The 17,157-nt window shown below is 43.8% G+C and overlaps 1 protein-coding gene across 3 annotated transcripts; it reads right to left on the minus strand.

Moving 5' to 3' along the window:
• Positions 1 to 1,737: 1,737 nt before the first annotated feature.
• serpinf2a (serpin peptidase inhibitor, clade F (alpha-2 antiplasmin, pigment epithelium derived factor), member 2a) lies at positions 1,738 to 14,250 on the minus strand. 3 transcript variants are annotated; one of them, XM_050040524.1, is made up of 9 exons: positions 14,097 to 14,205; positions 12,475 to 12,596; positions 11,774 to 11,842; positions 11,419 to 11,662; positions 10,870 to 11,056; positions 9,008 to 9,153; positions 6,473 to 6,615; positions 5,802 to 6,006; positions 1,738 to 4,700 (listed from the first exon to the last, which is right to left on the minus strand). In XM_050040524.1, the coding sequence occupies exons 3-9, from the start codon at positions 11,825 to 11,827 to the stop codon at positions 4,222 to 4,224; spliced, it is 1,458 nt and encodes a 485-aa protein (XP_049896481.1). In that variant the 5' UTR covers positions 11,828 to 11,842; positions 12,475 to 12,596; positions 14,097 to 14,205; the 3' UTR covers positions 1,738 to 4,221. The 3 variants fall into 3 exon arrangements, with proteins under 3 accessions (XP_049896481.1, XP_049896480.1, XP_049896479.1); XM_050040523.1 differs by having other exon boundaries at positions 12,447 to 12,596; XM_050040522.1 differs by lacking the exon at positions 12,475 to 12,596 and having other exon boundaries at positions 14,097 to 14,250.
• Positions 14,251 to 17,157: the final 2,907 nt, after the last annotated feature.

The following is a 17,157-nucleotide window of genomic DNA, read 5'->3' on the forward strand; positions in this document are numbered from 1 at the left end:
GCTCCACCACCACGCTCCTTCCTGCAGCCTCTGCTCCTCTGATGCCAACCTCCTTAAGGCCCATTTATGCTCCCTTTACGTACAAAAATGTATACGTCCGTTTCAGACGATGTTACCGTCACTGCCCACATACTTCCATGCGCCCTTTACGTTGGCATGGATGTTAAACAATACATCCACCAGGAGGCAGCCCAGAGTCAAAAGTTTACGACAACAACAAACTCAAAAACAAACATGGCGACTGTGGAGGAGATATTGATAATGTACCTCTTGCATAAAAGACAAAAACAGAGGGATCCCAGTCGGAGGGCACGAGGGTTGGTCCTGGGAGCGGAGCGGAGCTGGGAGGGCTGGGGGACTCCGCGGAAAGGGAGACCCGAGCCTCTGGAGTATGTGCGGGGCCTCCGTGTTTGAGACGGGAGCAGGCGGCGGGAGGTCAGACGCTCCCAGAGAGGGGAGAGGGAGAAATATAACAAAATAAGATGAAATAGGAAAAACCTGTCTCCCTCTTTTATTTTATTTTCAGTGTTTCAAGCGAAAAAGTTCCACCATTGTTATTTCTTCTTCGTGTCTCACTAGAGCTACGTATCGGGTAGTGACAGCAGTTTCCAGTGATACTGCTCCGTTTGGCCCGTATCTGTAAGCTTTATGGAAACGTGCAGAAATGAACGCGGAGCACGGACAGAAGGCTCCGTCTGTATTTAACGTTGAGCATAAATGGGCCTTTAGGGGGTGATCACACAGAAATGAGACGCTAGAGACGCGGACGCTTCAAAGACACTGGAAGCGTTTATTCAATGCGCGCTAGCTACTGGCGTCTGACGCTCAAAAAGTTGAAAATATTTGAACTTTTCAGCGTTTTTCCGGAAAAACGCCCGTCTAAAAAGACGCTTGAATGCCGGTCAGTCGCGTTTCTAGCGTTTCATCTCAGTGTGATCGCTCCCTTATTCCACCACTCAGGACCAAGCGCCAAATCTGGGGCGACAGAGCCTTCTCCATCACCCCCCTCCCTCTGAAACTCTCCCCCCAAACACATGCGAGACTGTACCGACCTCTGCCGATTCACATCACTCATCAAACCTCAGCTTATCAACGCGGCTTTTAATGTGTGTTGTGTGTATTTTATTGTATTCTATTTTATTTTTATTTATTTTTTTAAAGATTATTTTTTGGGGCTTTTTGCCTTTAATGGACAGGACATATTGAAATGGGGTGAGAGAGAGAGAGAGAGTGGGGGTTGACATGCAGCAAAGGGTTGCAAGCCGGAGTTGAACCTGCGACTGCTGCAGTGAGGCATTGCCTCTGTACATGGGGCGCCGGCACCATCCACTACGCTAGCGACGCCCCGATTGTATTCTATTTTATGATCGTTTTTAACCAATATATCTTACCATGGAAAGGGCTTCATAAATAAAATATATTATTATCATTATTATTAAAATGAACTATTAGACTTGGCCAACATGATAAGAGTGTGTATGTATAATATGAATAATTATCGGCCAAATGAGTTGTCATATTGGATATCGGCAAAAATTCCAATATCATGTCTATGGTATACTGTGCGATTGAAATATGACTTCTTTGGTAGAGTTTATTCAGTCTCCTTCTGGGCAGTTACTTGAAAAGTGTACCAAGGAACAACTCTTAAACCTTCGGAAGCACTGTGGAATTAAAATACCTGATAGAAAAAACTGAAAGCAACTTTCACCATCAGGAAAATCTGTTGCTTTAACGTTTGAACAACAAAAGGAACTTTTAATGTTACAGTTTGAACATGAAAAAATTTAACGACAAAGAAGAAACAGAGGAAATAAGACAAAGAACAGAACTGACTAAACTAAAGCTGCAGCAACGCAGACTAAACTGGATAAAGGAGGGAAACTGGCTGGTTTATGAGAACTGTAAGTTTGATGCAGTGACTTTCTGCAGTAAAACTTAACTGAATTAAGAAAAGTACCTGGTACCAAAAGTGAGTCGAGCTGAACGAGGCAGTGAAAATGTTGGCATTGTGCGTTCATGGATTCGTTACATTTGTACGTTATTAGGTTGCAGATATTTTGGAACATAATGTTTCAACAATGTCATGGTGAATGTGTGGTTATGTTTAGGCATAAGAACCACTGGGTTATGGTTAGAGAAAGATCATGTTTTGGATTAAAATACCTGCTTTTGGGGGCACTATCGCCGCTGGAAACACAGCAACTGGTTGCTATAAACATGTAAGTTGCTGGAAACGCAGCAACGTCTTGCTTAAAGCAACAGGTTTAGTTGTTTGTTGGTGATGAGCAGTGGTCTGCAGCTCGGCTGGTGTGTCTCAAGTGTCACACCATCAGCCACCATCCCCTCCACCTCCTGATGACAAAGTCAGCTTAGATATTTCGTCACTTTAGAAACTCTGATATGAAACGTACAAATGTAACGTATCTGTGGTTTGCAGAAACATGCAATGACAATATTTCCTTCCTGGCGACTGAGTGAAAATTAGCCACTCGTGTGTGTTTTTGTCTGAACAAAAACAACGCAGTACTTTCTTTAATCAAATGTTAAACCTGTCTAGAAACACATCACCAGGCCTCATGAAGTGTATTAACAGTCATTAAACTCTGTAGTTTGATCACAACAGAAACCTGACAAGTTCAATGAAACAAATCCATCTGATACATTTGTGAAGTGAGATTTAAGAGTATTTCAGTTTGTTGACTTCTAAAACTCTCAGTAAGAATCACTATAGTGCATTTGTATTTTTTCATGTTGAACTTCAGTTCCTTGAGAGCAACACAAAACCAAGGTGTTCGTCCTCTGCTGCACGTCTGAAACTACTGAAAAGAAAAAGTTTGACAATTTTGGAAATATGCTCCTTCACTTTCTTTTTACACATTAAACACATCAGTCAGCGAGCGTTAGAGGTGCTGATAGAGTTGCTAGCTTTGGATAGAGCTAGTTGGCTGTGCCCCACTGTCTCCTGTCATCATGCTATGCTAAGCTAACTAGCTTTAGCTTCATATTTCCAGTCTCCATTGATTAGCTAATGTTAGTCTTTGCTGCTCTGCATTGTACTCCACCCAGGTCAGGTGGGAGCTAGCTAGCGGCACCACTCAATCAGTGATTACTGCTGGTAACGCTGTCCTGAGACATGGTGGTGGGACAGCATTGCTGCAGAAACATGGTAGCCACCCTCCAGCTCGCCCAGGTTGCCATAGTTAGTAAGCACCTTTATTCTGAGTCGCAAAATCCCTTAGTATTGTTAACTAATGTATGTTAGCACCACTAGCAGTGTTGATGCTGCTAACAGTGCTAACCGGCCCCCAGGGACACCATCCAGTCTTGCTTGTAGATTTTTCCAGTGGTCACTTGTGTTATTGCAGCAAAAAGATCCCCTGCGGTCAAAAAAGCATTTTCCATGTAGACCACCACTATAAAAGAGACGTCTGTAAAGGTGTCGACACCTCCAACTGCAAACAAGTTCAATTATGAGTTCTTCTATTGTGAATTTTGGGGAGGAGGGAGGTTTATATTTACAAAACCTCCTCAAGCCCAGAAAAGCAATTAAATATTGTGACATCATCACAATGTAAAGTCTATGAGCTGAGCAAGAACTCCTGGGCAGAGCCAGCGGAAAAAACACTGCTACACGAATACTGCTACATATAAATCCCAGAGGCTAGAAACTTTTTGCCGTATACACCAGGCAAGCAGTTATTATACATCTATTGGTGCTAACAGAGCTAACAGAAGATGCTACAGGGGTTTCGCAGTTAAAATTAAGCCATTTCCTCACTGGGTGACCTGAGGGGAGAACAGAGGATGGGCACAATGTTTCTGCAGTAACGGTGTCCCGCCACCATGGGTCGGCACAGAGTTACCAGTGGTAATGAGCTAACTAGTTGGGTTGTACACAGTGCAGAGCAGCAAAGGCTAGCTAACCAGTGTAGCATACATTCCCTTATAGCTTTGTTCTTAAAGTAGAACAGAATAGTGCTACTACTAAACTGAGAAGCAGCAAAAAAATTAACCCATGGGCAACTGGTATAAAATATTCTCAGCGGTTAATGACATCCCTACCCAACCCTTATTGGTCATGCCCCCGTATGTAAAGACCATAAGTCTCAGCAAATAAGCCAACAAGTGTATTTCCAAAAATGTCTACCTATCCTTTGAGATTTAAAACTTCAGGCAGGTGCAGAGTCGTCTGGTTTGGAGCAGATTCTTTTCTCTGTGTTACTTCTTCTTTTTCTTGCCGCTGCCCTCCAGTCCATTCACACTCTGCAGCTGCTCCCTCTCACCAGCAGGGGCGCTACATGACCGCATGCTACTGTCTTTTGCCGTCACTGTCATGTTGCAAGACCTGTGTTCGCTATTTATGTCTATGCTCCTGGCGTTTTCCGTCACAGGCTGGTCGCTCATGGTGCTGTTGTGGCTAGGATCATCATTAAGCATGGGGCCATTGTCGGGAGCTGGGTTTGTGACAATGCCCATGAAGAGGGGGGCCAGGGAGGCATCATCAACAAGGGCGAAGAGGAAAGGGGAGTTGACAGAGAAGAGGGAGATGGAACGCATGGAGGTTACAACAGTGGTGGCGGACGCTTCCACGCCTTCCTCGCTGAGTTCTATGGTGCTGGCATGGCGGACGCCTGTGACCCTCAGAGGGTGGTCGGAAATCCCAGAAAGGTTTGGACCTGAAAACAGAGAGCTGAGGCCTGACAGAAAGAACCAGAGAGAGACAAATAGAGGACGTCAGTGCCTGTAATCATTGGTTGACATGTGTTATAGCATCACGATACAACAACATCCTACTTCCAAGTGTCAGCAGTTCCCAGTACATGGATGCTCCAGAGTCAGTGCTATCACATTCACTCCCCAGATTGGCACAACCAGGCCACTGTACACCGACAACTTCTTATGCCTTTATATAATGTGTGTCTCAGTAGCCGTCATCGTATGTACCCCTTTTCCACCAAAGTAGCTCTGGCTCTTGAACCGTTTCTGTTCAGGTTCCTCAGAACCTTGGTGCTAGCAAACCAGCCTACGTTTCCACCAATTCTGAGAGGAACCATTGTAACCAAGGGTGAGTCCTTAACAGAGGGCGTTGCACAATGCACAAACAGAGGTAATCAGAAGTAGTAAGATGGCACATCACATTGATTATCTGCAAGCTTTTGTTTTATTACAGATATTTGTTTTTAGCCAAACAGCAAGCATGGACCAGCTGATAATGATAAGACGACATAGAAGACTATAACATGCAAGACTCCATTCTCTCGTTTTAACCTGTAGAGTATGATGTCATCACAGTTTGCACTTCAGGTCAAGGAAAACCTGCTATTTTTTGGTTCCAGCTGGGAGCCAACTTTTTGGTTTTGGAACTAATTTATTTTTTGTCAAAATGCTCCAAACATTTCAAAATTAGATGTGAGAAGAGGAACAGAACCTGCTCCATGTTGGTGGAAAAGGGATCTCATTCATTCATTCATTTTCCATAACCACTTATCCTGTTGTAGGTCATGGTGGGGCTGAAGCCTATCCCAGCTGACACTGGACAGGGCGCCTATAGCAGGGCTGACACATAGAGACAGACAACCATTCACACTCACATCACAACTACAGACAATTTAGAGTCACCAATTAACCTGCATGTCTTTGGACTGTGGGAGGAAGCTGGAACACCTGGAGGAAACACATGCTTTGCAAACTCCCCACAGAAGGACTCTCCCACCCTGGGTTTGAACCATTAAGACAATACTAACCACTGCGCCATTGTGCCGCCAAAAGGGAGATATTAATGAAGGTAATAATCTCACCCATGCTGGTCAGCGCTCCCTGGAGCTCCTGGTTGTACTGCAGCTTCACTTTAGGTAAGCTGACCTGCATTGTTTGCTGCTGAGGTAAACGTCTGTAAAGGTCTGAGATGTTCAGTTTGTGAAGGACCGATGACACGTTTCCGCTGCCTGGAAAGGGCATGACGATTAAGAAGCTGGTGTTTCCCTTGAAGGGAAGACTGGCAACCTGGACAAGAGAGAAGGACTTTATTTTTATTTCTATGATTTAATATCGACAAACTCTGAACAAAGACAGCAGGAACACATGGTGGTTATATGTGGAAATGGAGAAGGAAGATTCATTGTTTTGTTTTTTTTTCTACCATGTGGTATAAATCACACACAAAACTTATCTGAACAACGGCTGCCGAAAACACGTATGATTGGCTGTGCAGTCAAAGTTATATAGAAAGACACCTTAAACATTTGTTCTGGTCAACAGTTTAACCACTAGCTGCAGCAGGCCAAGCAGGATCACATAATCTTCTCCCCACCACGTTCTCCAGTTCTTCCTAGAGGATCCCAAGATGGGATCTAAAGTCAGGATGAAGGAGGATGACCCAACTCGGAGCTCAAACCCCGGGCCTCTTCCCAGTTGTACATTAGCAGAAAGCCTCCAGAGGGAGGTGTCTAAGACGAATCATCCATGTTACCTGTGCTTTCAGCTCTGGATCGCTCAGCAGGCGGAGAGGGTACTGGGCAGACTTCATCATGTCCACCAACACAGAGTTCTGGTTATCTAGGTAGAACATTCCTTTGGAGGTCACCAGGGGGTCAAACTGGGTCTGCCATTCACCTAGCAAACACAACAGAAAGCAAGGAGGAATCATTAATACCTCAAAGGAAACTTTTTTTTATTTCATGAGCCACCTGACTCTAAGTTTGCATTTTAAGAACTCAGGAAGGATGTCGTGATGAGCACTGAACTCTGCTTAAGGTGCACCTTATCACCTGTCCTGAAGAGTTTCTGGTCTGGTGGTATCAAGGTGGTGTGTATAGTGTTTACTGGTGATCTCGTCCTTTTGGCTTGGACCATGACATCCAGTGCAGCAATATGCGGCCCCTATGAAGATCAATGCTGGGAAGCCCCAATATCCTAATGGCATACCGCACAACCACAATGTCCATGGTTCGATTCCAAGACCCAAATTTGCATTTTAGCAAAGGAATGACCTGTCCTAATCTGCCTTACTCTGCCTCTGATTGGTTTACCCTAACATTCTTACTCTAACCCTAATCAACCTCACTCCTCTTGTCTAAACCTAACCAATCAGACCAATGAAGGCAACGAGTACCAGCCAATCAGAGGGAGAGTAGGACAGGTCATTCCTTTGCTATCCTATAAAATGCAAATTTGCTAATTACATGTCATACCTCTTTGTCTCCCCATGTTTCCATATCTCCTAACTCTATGACTGTTGAATTAAAGCAATCTTTTGAAAAACAAGAAGATCAGTGCTCACAACATTCTTCCCTCAGAAATGGTAGATTGCTCAATTCAGTTGATGGGCAGCAACTCTGGAACTGAGGAAGACTTCAGTCGTCCTGGGGTCTTATTCATGAGTGATGATCAAAAGCATTCTAAGGCCCAATCCCAGTACACCCCTTGCCCCTACCAGTTAGCCCTTACCCCTCTGTTTTGCATGTTCCATCTTGGGTTAGGGTTAGGGTGTCCCAATTCTTGTTGGTTTAGAGGTTTAGGGCAAAGTGTTAGAGCTACATGGTCCTCCAAATGAAGGTTTCTCGGAGGCACACTCCAAACTGAGTGTTATGAGAAATCATTGGCAAGATGGCTGCATGAGCAACAAAAGAATCCCCACAACTGTATTTTCTTTGTTAATGACAATTTAAGAATTTTGATAACCATTGTATTTTCTTAGTTTAATGTTGTTTCAATGTTTTATCGTCCTTCTTAATGATAAGAATAAAAAAAGGAAATCGCTGATATGCCAATGTCTCTGTAGCAAAGTAGCTACCTAATGTTACATTGTTACTGCTGCTTTGTGCAGGACAGTCCAAGATTTTGACATATTTCCATGTCACATGCCCCCCAGTTTGATGGCATATGATGGTTAAGCTTTAACTTAAAGCTGTGAGGTTGTAGCACTGGCAAGGTAGGACTGGTTGCTAACGTTAGCCTACAGAGTGTTGTGAGTGGCCTGGTAATGAAGCAGTGTTGTTTTTTATTTGATAAATTGTTTGATCGATTGATAGCATGAAACTTAAGTTGTGTGTGAATCGCAAGCACCCTGACAACTGCAAAACTATGCCTGTTACCAGGCAAGATAAATCACCACTGCAGAAGACAGCATGTTAGCAATGTCCAGTAACACTCATTGCATCTGTTTACGTAAACGCCAGCACAGCAATGATGTATCAGGATCTTGAAGGGTCATTGCATGTCATAGAAGTTTTCAAACATTACCCCTGTAACTCTGATTCTGAGGGCAAGGTGGCACTCGAAGACCAGGGGTAGGGGTAAGAAGAAGACGAAAGATCGGGCAACTGTTGCAGTAATAGAAGCTATGGAGATTGGTTTGGTTTTTTGATAATGCTGTGCCATAAAATAAGGCTCAAAATTCTCATTTTCCTTCCAGCCATCAGCTACAGTCATGAGTTTTTGCCAGAAAGGGTATCGACATGAATCAAAGCAGTCAACAGTAGCACTGAGCAGTTGCTCATCAAGACACAATTAGGTGATCAGTGCTACAGGAGGATGTTGTTATCCAGCAGCTGCTCTGCATTTGGAGTGATGAGCTGGTTCCGGCATCTGGTGAGGTTGATTCTATGGTGCCTTCCTTTGGAGACTCCGGATAGACTTGTCAGATTCTATGTCCTGACTGACCGAGGAGCACTGACCCATCATCTCTTTACTGAATTCTGGGCAGTCACGTAACAGCTAATACTGGACTGGTCTGTCTGTCATTTATGTTTTGTCCTAACGTCCTGTTATGTTTCTTTTACTATGCCTGCCCCGGGAATTGCCCTTGGGGAATAGATAAAGTTTATTTAATTGAATTGAATTTATGTGATTTGATTTGATGTGAACTGGGCTGAATTGAATTGAATTGAATTGCTGAAACATCTGATTTGTTTTACACTCTTATTCAGCAGGAATATATTTCTGTTTATTCCTGTATTCACGACATAAACCCCCACACTGAGTGGTCTTTGGTGGAGTGGGTCACCTTTGAAGTACACAGCGTTCATGAGCATAAGCACCACGTCATGTGGAATGCTTTCCATGAAGTTGGAGATGTGTCCATTGGTGGCGTTTTCCACCCACTGGTTGACCTCCTCCACAGAGACCAGAGGGACGGGGGACGATTGGTACCTGAGGAGGATAAAAAACAAATCTTTCCACTTCCACATAAACAAGAAAACATGGCACATATACATTTCAGACAACAGGACAGAAAGAACTGGTGGGTAGAAATGTCAGAAAAACTTTCATTATTTATGTTTGTATTTGCTGCAACTGTAGTCTGAGTGGGCGGAAGTTCGCTGCATAGATCAGCCTCTCATTGGGCGGAACGAGCCACCCGCTGAAGTCCCGCCCTACCACCTCCGCTGTTTGATCTTGCGGGGATGTAGCCATTTTTCTGCCATGGTTCGCATCCTGTAGGTGATATTTTTGTGGGCATGTTACACCAAAACCTGTTTCCCCCTGGCAATATTTTTGCAAGCACACCGTTGCTGTGGCACCGCCCAGAATGATTGTGATTGGTTGAAAGAAATAAAAAAAGCCAGGGCGTTTTTTTTCCTCCAATCTTAAAGTGAGAGTCGGCGCAGCCAGACCTTTCTTTTCTTGAGAAAAAGTGAGAGTCGGCGCAGCCAGACCTTTCTTTTCTTGAGAAAGGTCTGGTGAGCGAGACTACTGCAACTGTAAACTGGTCATGTTCGTCGCGTCTCCACCAAACCCTTTCAGTCCAGCACCTTTGGAACCGACAGTAACCCTTCAGACATGGTACCTAGACCCTCGGTCTGTTCAGACAGTCCTCTTAAATGTGGGCGGGGTTGTTGTCACTCACTGCTCCATCCAGCACTTTAATATATATTTTTAAATGCTTGAAGATCCACTCATTACTGAAAGTGTCCGTCATTCAAGAGACAATAAAAACTAAAGTGATGGTCAAAGTTGTCACAGTGAAATTTAAGGTGTGCTGATGGATTCACGTCATCAACTCATGCATTGAGTAACATTACAAGTTAACGTTCCACCTTAAAAGTTGCCGGCAGTCGGCCCAGTGAATGAAGTTATTTTTTTCTCTTTCATTTTATAGTTGTAGTTTACTGATGTATGAACAGAGGTTACATAAAACCAGAGTGACCGTCCTCTACTGACCAATCAGACTGCAGGGTTTCTAGCTCCACCTTTTAGTACCAGATCTGTGTGCTAGGTACCCCAACAGAGGGGGGACCAAACATGGGGACAGTAAGGAACGCTTCTGTTGGTACCATCCACAACTTTTGGTGTACCAACTGAACTGAACTCTATTGGACTGCTTGGTGGAAACAGGGCTGTTGTCATAGCTCTTGGTTCTCCACCCTCTTCTCTTTTCACCTCCTGCTTCAGTAATTTAACCCGTTCCCCTGTATACTACCAGTTATCTTTTCATGCACTTCCTCACTTGACCAGTAGCTGTCACTAGAGAGCTTCCCCAGCAGAGGATCACCTGACCAGTGTGTTCTCCTCACAGCTGTTCCCCATTTACTAATCATCCTCCCAGTATATGTAGCTCTTATTCTTCACTCTCCACTTTGTTGTTGCTCACCAGCCTCTAATCTTCTCTGCCCTGAGACTTCAGCCTGCAGGCTTTGTCCCACTGTTTATCTGTAGTTTCCAACCTTTTGTTTGGTCCCTGACTGAGTGAAGACTGTTTTAAGTCATCCATCTTTGTCTCAGTTGTCTGAGTTTGAGTCCAAATGTTGTACAAAACCGTTGTCATTCACTGCAAACTGGTGTCTCAAACGTGTACATGATGTTCAAATTATATACAAGTCTTTTGATGCAGAGTCAGTGTGTATGTGGCCTGGCTGTAACTGATACCTGGCCAGAGAGTCCTCAACAAAGGACAACTTCACTTCAAATCCTGGTCTCAGGTACATGCGAGCTGCCACCTCCAGGGACGTGTTGCTGACATGATGCGCAAGGCCTCCCAGTATGTGGTGGTAACATGGCAGACTGACGGCATGAAGGCTCCTCAGCAGCAGCTGCTCTGTCTCATTACAAGCACCTGAAAGAGGAACACAGATCTGAACAAACTGTTTTTACATACTGTACAGGGACAGTTAACGGAGCATGTGTGGAACAGATATGAATAGCTCCTTCAATGTGCTTCAAATGTGCAAAGATTTCTTCCTGTAGAGCTGCTCTTGGTGTTAAGTGATATGACAACAGAATAAAATCTGTAGCCGTGAGGTCGTAGTGCTCGTTAATCCCCATGAACAAAATAATACCAGTAGAAAGGTCGTGTTGTAAAATCCAACGACTCATTTTAGTACATTTCAGCTTGTGCATTTACACTTGGTTCCACGTCAGGCTGGACTTTTCGTCTCAGGCGTTGTCTGATCGTCTGTAGGTGTGATTGTGACTGACCTAAGGTTAGCTGAGCGAGGGCGAGGGCCAGGCTGAGAGGTGATAGGACGACGTTCGGCTGCTGTGGACTGATGGGGAGATTTTCCAGGAATTGTAAACCCAGTCGCTCTATGGCGCCCCCTATCGCCCTGTGTTCCTCTGAGCTGAACACCCGCCCTCCCCCACAGCTGTGGACCTCCTCCTCCATCTCCTCCTCCACGTGTACAGGAGCGGAGACATCAGGAGCTGCTGGACTGGGCTCCTCCTGAGGACACGAGGACAGACGGGGTTAACTTTACAGAGACGATAAACAGCAAAGACACAAGTTCCTGTTCGTGCTGAAGAAGGTTGTTTACTAGACTGAGGTTCTTCTTACAGTCAGTCCTGGACAGCAGAGGCAAAACAAGACAAGAAGAAGACACAGCTTCATCTCCAAACAACCAGCCTGAAAAACACAAAGAGGAGGACATGTTGACAGCATCTAGACACCACTATACAACACACTACATGTTTTATCTAATGATGAGATTCATGTTTTTTGTTGTCTTTGGGAACCAGCTCACAGTCATCTTTATCTGTAACACTGTGTGATGAACTAAATGCCCTGATTGGAAGAAAGAATAAACATGTTGAAATGTTTTTTTTAGGACTGATGACTCTCTGAACACAAACACAGCCATGATGTAGTCACGAGGTTTTTCCCAACCAGAGAGTTTCAGGGATTCATCAGCTGAATCCTTCAAATTCAGTGCAAAGACCATATCACTGCTCTGAATCATTCTGATTAAGTTAATATAAGATAATAAGATAATATTAAGATAATATCCTAGCACGTTAGCATGGTATGTTAGCATTAGTCAGACTTAATCACATGCTGAAAGTGGTTTAGAGGCATCCTGTCATGCATAGGGATGGGTATCAAGAACTGGTACTAAATTGGTACTGGTTCCTGGACAAACAGAGTTGCTATCCATCCATCCATCATCCATCCATCATCCATCCATCATTCATCCATCCATCCATCCATCCATACATACATACATACATACATAACCAGGTCTCAGGCAGCAGGCTGACCAAAATACTGCAGACTTCCGTCTCCCCAGCAACGTTTTCCACCTCCTTGAGGTATTTCTAGGCCAGATGAGATATATAACTCCTCCACCGTGTTCTGGGTCTGCCCCGGGGCTTCCTACCAGCTGGAAGTACATGTAAAAGCTCTAAAGGAAGGTGCCAAGGAAGCATCCTGGTCAGATGCCCAAACAACTTCAATTAGCCCCACAAAGGAGCAGAGGCTGTACTCCAAGCTCCCTCCGGATGTCTGAGCTCCTCACCCTATCTGTGTTCACACTAGGAGTGACACAAAAACAGCATTTTCAATGGAATCCGGTGACATGAAGCTACAAACAACGAAAGATAGTTGAGCCGGCCTCAACTTTTCAGCGCTCCTATGAGGAAAACCAATCATATGGTTTGTTTTTAGCTGTGGTAGTCTGTTACTTAGCTTTTCTTAGCTGATGCTATGCTAGCGTTGTGTGCATTGTGGTGCACACAGGGATGTAGATGTGACGTTATGACTATGTACGAACTTTATATGCACTCTCCTGTCTCTACTCTTAAACCTCTCGATGCAGTTTATCACTCTGCACTCAACTGAGGACGGCATCAGAACACAGAGAACAGCACTGCATACTATTGATTTACGAAGTCCTTCTTGGCAAACTGAGTATGTGACATGTCTTTTAAACTACAGAACAGTTTCACACTGCACCAGGTCCAAAGACTATGTGGTTCTAGAACAGAAACTCATGATATTAACACTGAGACCAGGAAACTGGCTCTTAAATACTTTGCACCACACAAGAGGAATAATCTGCAGAAGCCTGTAAAATTAGATTTAATCCTTTTAATTAGTTTAAATCCAGTTTGACTGACTTCGAGAATGAATGTGAGTGTGCGTGTTTTTCTGTAAAGTGATGTTCTTTCCTCCGCTGATGTCCTTGTCCATACACATTCTTCTGTTGTTTTATAACCTGCTGATGTGAACTGTGATTTTTGTGTGCTTTTATTGTTTTCTATGTTCTGTCATCAGGGCGTCACTGTAAAAGAGAGCTTGCTCTCAGTGGCCTTCCCTGTTAAAATCAAGGTTATAATAATAATAATAAAAAGAAGAAGTGTGTTTACACAAAATATCACGACACTCCATCCGATTGTTGTCAGAGTATTTTAGTGTTTGATTGACATCATCGTCCGTAGAGCTATGCTGCTATGGACCAAGGCTGTCAGGACTCTTATGTTGTTTTTCATCGTCATGGTATCTGTCAGTGTCGCGTAGCTTCAGAGTCACTTGAGGTTTCAGATATGGCTGCTGTGTTTGCCAGCAGACTAAAGGTTACTGTTTCAGAACCTTTTTTGGCTGAGCTGCAGTACACTGAATACACAGAACACAGAATACACAGAACTACATGAACTACACGACTCTGCCAACACTGTATACGAGATAAGGCTCGGCTTCATATACACAAAGTGTATCTGTGGCTCCGTAGAGAGGCATCTTCTGCTCATGACTCGACATAACGTTGTAAACTATGGATTATTTTAGCAGTGCTGAAACTGGTTAACAGATCAAATTTCTCTCTGAACACCAACTCAGTCATTCCAAAGGCTTTTGGTGAGATGAAAGATAGATCTGAACTCACCTGGCTCGTGTCTGATGTGGAGGCAGACGATGAGAAAGCAAAGGGGTTAACAGATGAGATGATTAAAATAAGAGTAAAGATAGATACGTTCAACCTGCTCTGGGCTGGACAGCGTAGTGGCAGGACTCAACAACTGCCGCCCCCCTGTTGGCTGGTTAATAATCAACCCTGAGCGATCATGGTTGAATGTGTGGTCACTACAGAATGTAAAAGTAAAGAGACAGACTGCTGTAAAACTCTTTAACAAAGACTTTGGTTTCATCAGTCAAAGTATTTGGCTGCGAATGCCTCCTTGAGACGATCAAATTCAAATTCATTCATTAGTGTTCTCAAAGTCAGCTGATTCTTTTCCTGTAGAGGTTCAGTTACTATAACACAATAAACTGCAATTGCACATTGTCATGTTGCCGATATGTTGAAACTTTATATTTTGCTGTGGTTAACGTGTGGTTGGGTTTAGGCACATAAATCTTGGCAGGAAAAGCAGTGATATCTCAGTATGAAACAGACAACAGTTTCTGTGGCAGTATGCCTGCTGGAAAAACAGCCGCTTTCACTGTACTATGCCCACTTGAAAAATAATGATGTCTCTTTAAAAACACAGCTGCTTTTTATGTCATGATCCCCACTGGAAAAACAGTGATGTCTGTAAAAAACACAGCAGCTTTCACTCTTCAATCACTCTTGGATTCGTGATATAGATAGAAGCTCTCAGTTGAGTGATCTGAGTGGCCTGGAGGTGTTTTTTGGATGCAAGAGCTTGTAGATGTATGAAGGGCCAAGCCCATGCTGGGCCTTGCATGTGATAAGCAGTATCTTGAAGTCTATTCTGTACTTGTGGAGCCAGTCAAGTCTAGCTGTGAAAAAAATCAGGCTATGAATTTGTACTTCTAGATCTGTGGTTGATATTTGTTATATATTTTGATTTTCCAGAATTGAAAGGAGCAGGTTTGCACAAGCTTGTTTATGTGAGGGTTAAAGTTCAGATTCTACCCCAGGTTCCCTGTAGGGGGCTTAACACTGGTGGCCAAATACAGGTTTACATGTCAGAGAAAAACTTACCAGGACAAATAAGAGGAACCTCCATTTTGTTGGAATTTTACTGAAGCAAATTAAGTGACATCTGTCCCTTAAAAGCAGCCAAGCCATCATGGAGGGTCCAGATATTATCCATATCATCTGAAAAATACAGCTGAGAATCGTCAGTGTAGCAGCAGGGAGCGAAACAGCTGAAATGACTGACCAGGTCGCCCAGAGGTGACGTACAGTGAGAAAAGGATGGGACCAAGGATTGAACCCTGTGGAACTCCACAGTGTAAAGGGGCAGATGAGGACACAAAGTTGTTTATGATGACCTCAAACTGCCTATTTGACAGATGGGACTGGAGCCAATTCACACCAGAGCCCAAGATATCAACACACTTATTCAACTGTTCAACCGGGATGGAGTGTTCAATAGTGTCAAATGTGGCAGTGAAATCAAACAGGACCAGGAAAAAATTATTTTAATTGTCAGCCTGGATGAAGGTGTCAGGAACCCTCATATGTACTTACCATGAACTACAACTTCAGAATAATAATAATGAGGTACATTACAGTAAACTAAAATAAACAAGGCTCAATTAATCTAAACCTGACAGCAATGCTAATCTGAACCTGACAACAATACATTCTGCCCGTGGCTTCATCAGGTTGTTTGTTACATTTCAGATAAAGAATTAATTAAAAGAAGAAGCCGTTCAGCCTCTTGTTTGTGCGGTGCATCTACTTATTTATTATCTAAACTAACACCAGCGTCACAGCAGACTGTAAAAGTGTTCCTCCAGGTTTCATGGCCTCGTGGCGCTCTACACATTCAGCACACAGTGTGGGCGTATATTTGTCCTGTTCTGACCTCCTGGTTCCAACTTGACGCCCCCACAATGCAGCTCTGTAACAAACAGCGTCCTTCATCCACCTCCATTCACCGTGATCATGCTGGTGTCACCGCAGAGCCACAGCAGACTCTGTGAATCACAGTCATGACTCATGAGGTTTGTGTTTGTCTCCATAGTACAAGGTAAGCATCGGCCACGGTGTAATTCAGCAGCAGGTTTATTTATGATGATCTTATGACACAAAGACACACATACAACACAGCTGTGTCAGTCCCTCCAACACCTTCTGGATGATCTGGAACACTGACTGTGAGTCACACCTGATCACCCAGCATCAGTTTTGGGAGCAGATCTCTGCAGCAGGTTCATCTGAAGGAAAGACTGAACCCAGAAGAGGCTGTTATATTAATGTTCACAATCACATGTCAGACGCTCACATATGACTCCAACGTTCTGCTGTCCACATTCTTTTGGCATTGCGCTGTGTTTTCAGAGCTCAGGTGAAAGATAAGGTCACAGTCAGGGGGCGACTTGTACAAAACCTTGACAACCCATCTAGCTCCTCCCACGCACTCCGCTGTCTGACTTCCAGTAACATCAGATAAATTTGCCAACTCTGATACAAACACCTTTTCAGCTCGGAAACAGACATCAGACATTATGTTCAGCTGTAAAAAGTCTTACAGGTTTAAATTAAACGTCTGATCAAACGGTAAAAGTTGGCTGGAAATTCGATTAATTCCAGTGGAACCACTGAGACAAGTGACTCGCCTTTGTGAAAAAAAAAATTCAGAACGTTACCAACCATCACATCTTCACTGTGACCTCGTCACATGTCCACGTCTGGTCATGGACTTTCCACGTCCACATATGGCGTCCAAGGTACCCTGGGTGTGTTGGTTGTTGACGTTCTGGGACGCCGTGTCAACTTCAGCCTGTTACATGTATTGACTGTTTTCAAAATACACTTCTGTTTTCACAGGAAATGTACAGTTTGATACAGTCTCTTTCAAAATAAAAGCACTACGTCGGCACCAGTGTTGGGTAAGGGTTACTTTAAAAGTAATCAAAGTACATTACTGCGTTACTTTCTAAAAAAGTAACCAGTTACTTTACTGCGTTACTCCCTGAGTAAAGTAACTCAATTACTTTAAAAGTACTTCCAACGTTACTCCCTGAGAAAA

The sequence above is a fragment of the Epinephelus moara genome, chromosome 3 (genome assembly GCF_006386435.1).
Source record: "Epinephelus moara isolate mb chromosome 3, YSFRI_EMoa_1.0, whole genome shotgun sequence".
NCBI classification, from domain to species: Eukaryota; Metazoa; Chordata; class Actinopteri; order Perciformes; family Serranidae; genus Epinephelus; species Epinephelus moara.

Coding starts and splice junctions, on each gene's coding strand:
- serpinf2a (XM_050040522.1), bottom strand. CDS start 11,827: ATGAAGCTGTGTCTTCTTCTTGTCTTGTTTTGCCTCTGCTGTCCAGGA. Junction 11,663..11,773: donor TCTGCTGTCCAGGACTGACT/GTAAGAAGAACC, acceptor TCGTGTCCTCAG/GAGGAGCCCAGTCCAGCAGC. Junction 6,616..9,007: donor GAACGCTGTGTACTTCAAAG/GTGACCCACTCC, acceptor TGTGTTTGCTAG/GTGAATGGCAGACCCAGTTT.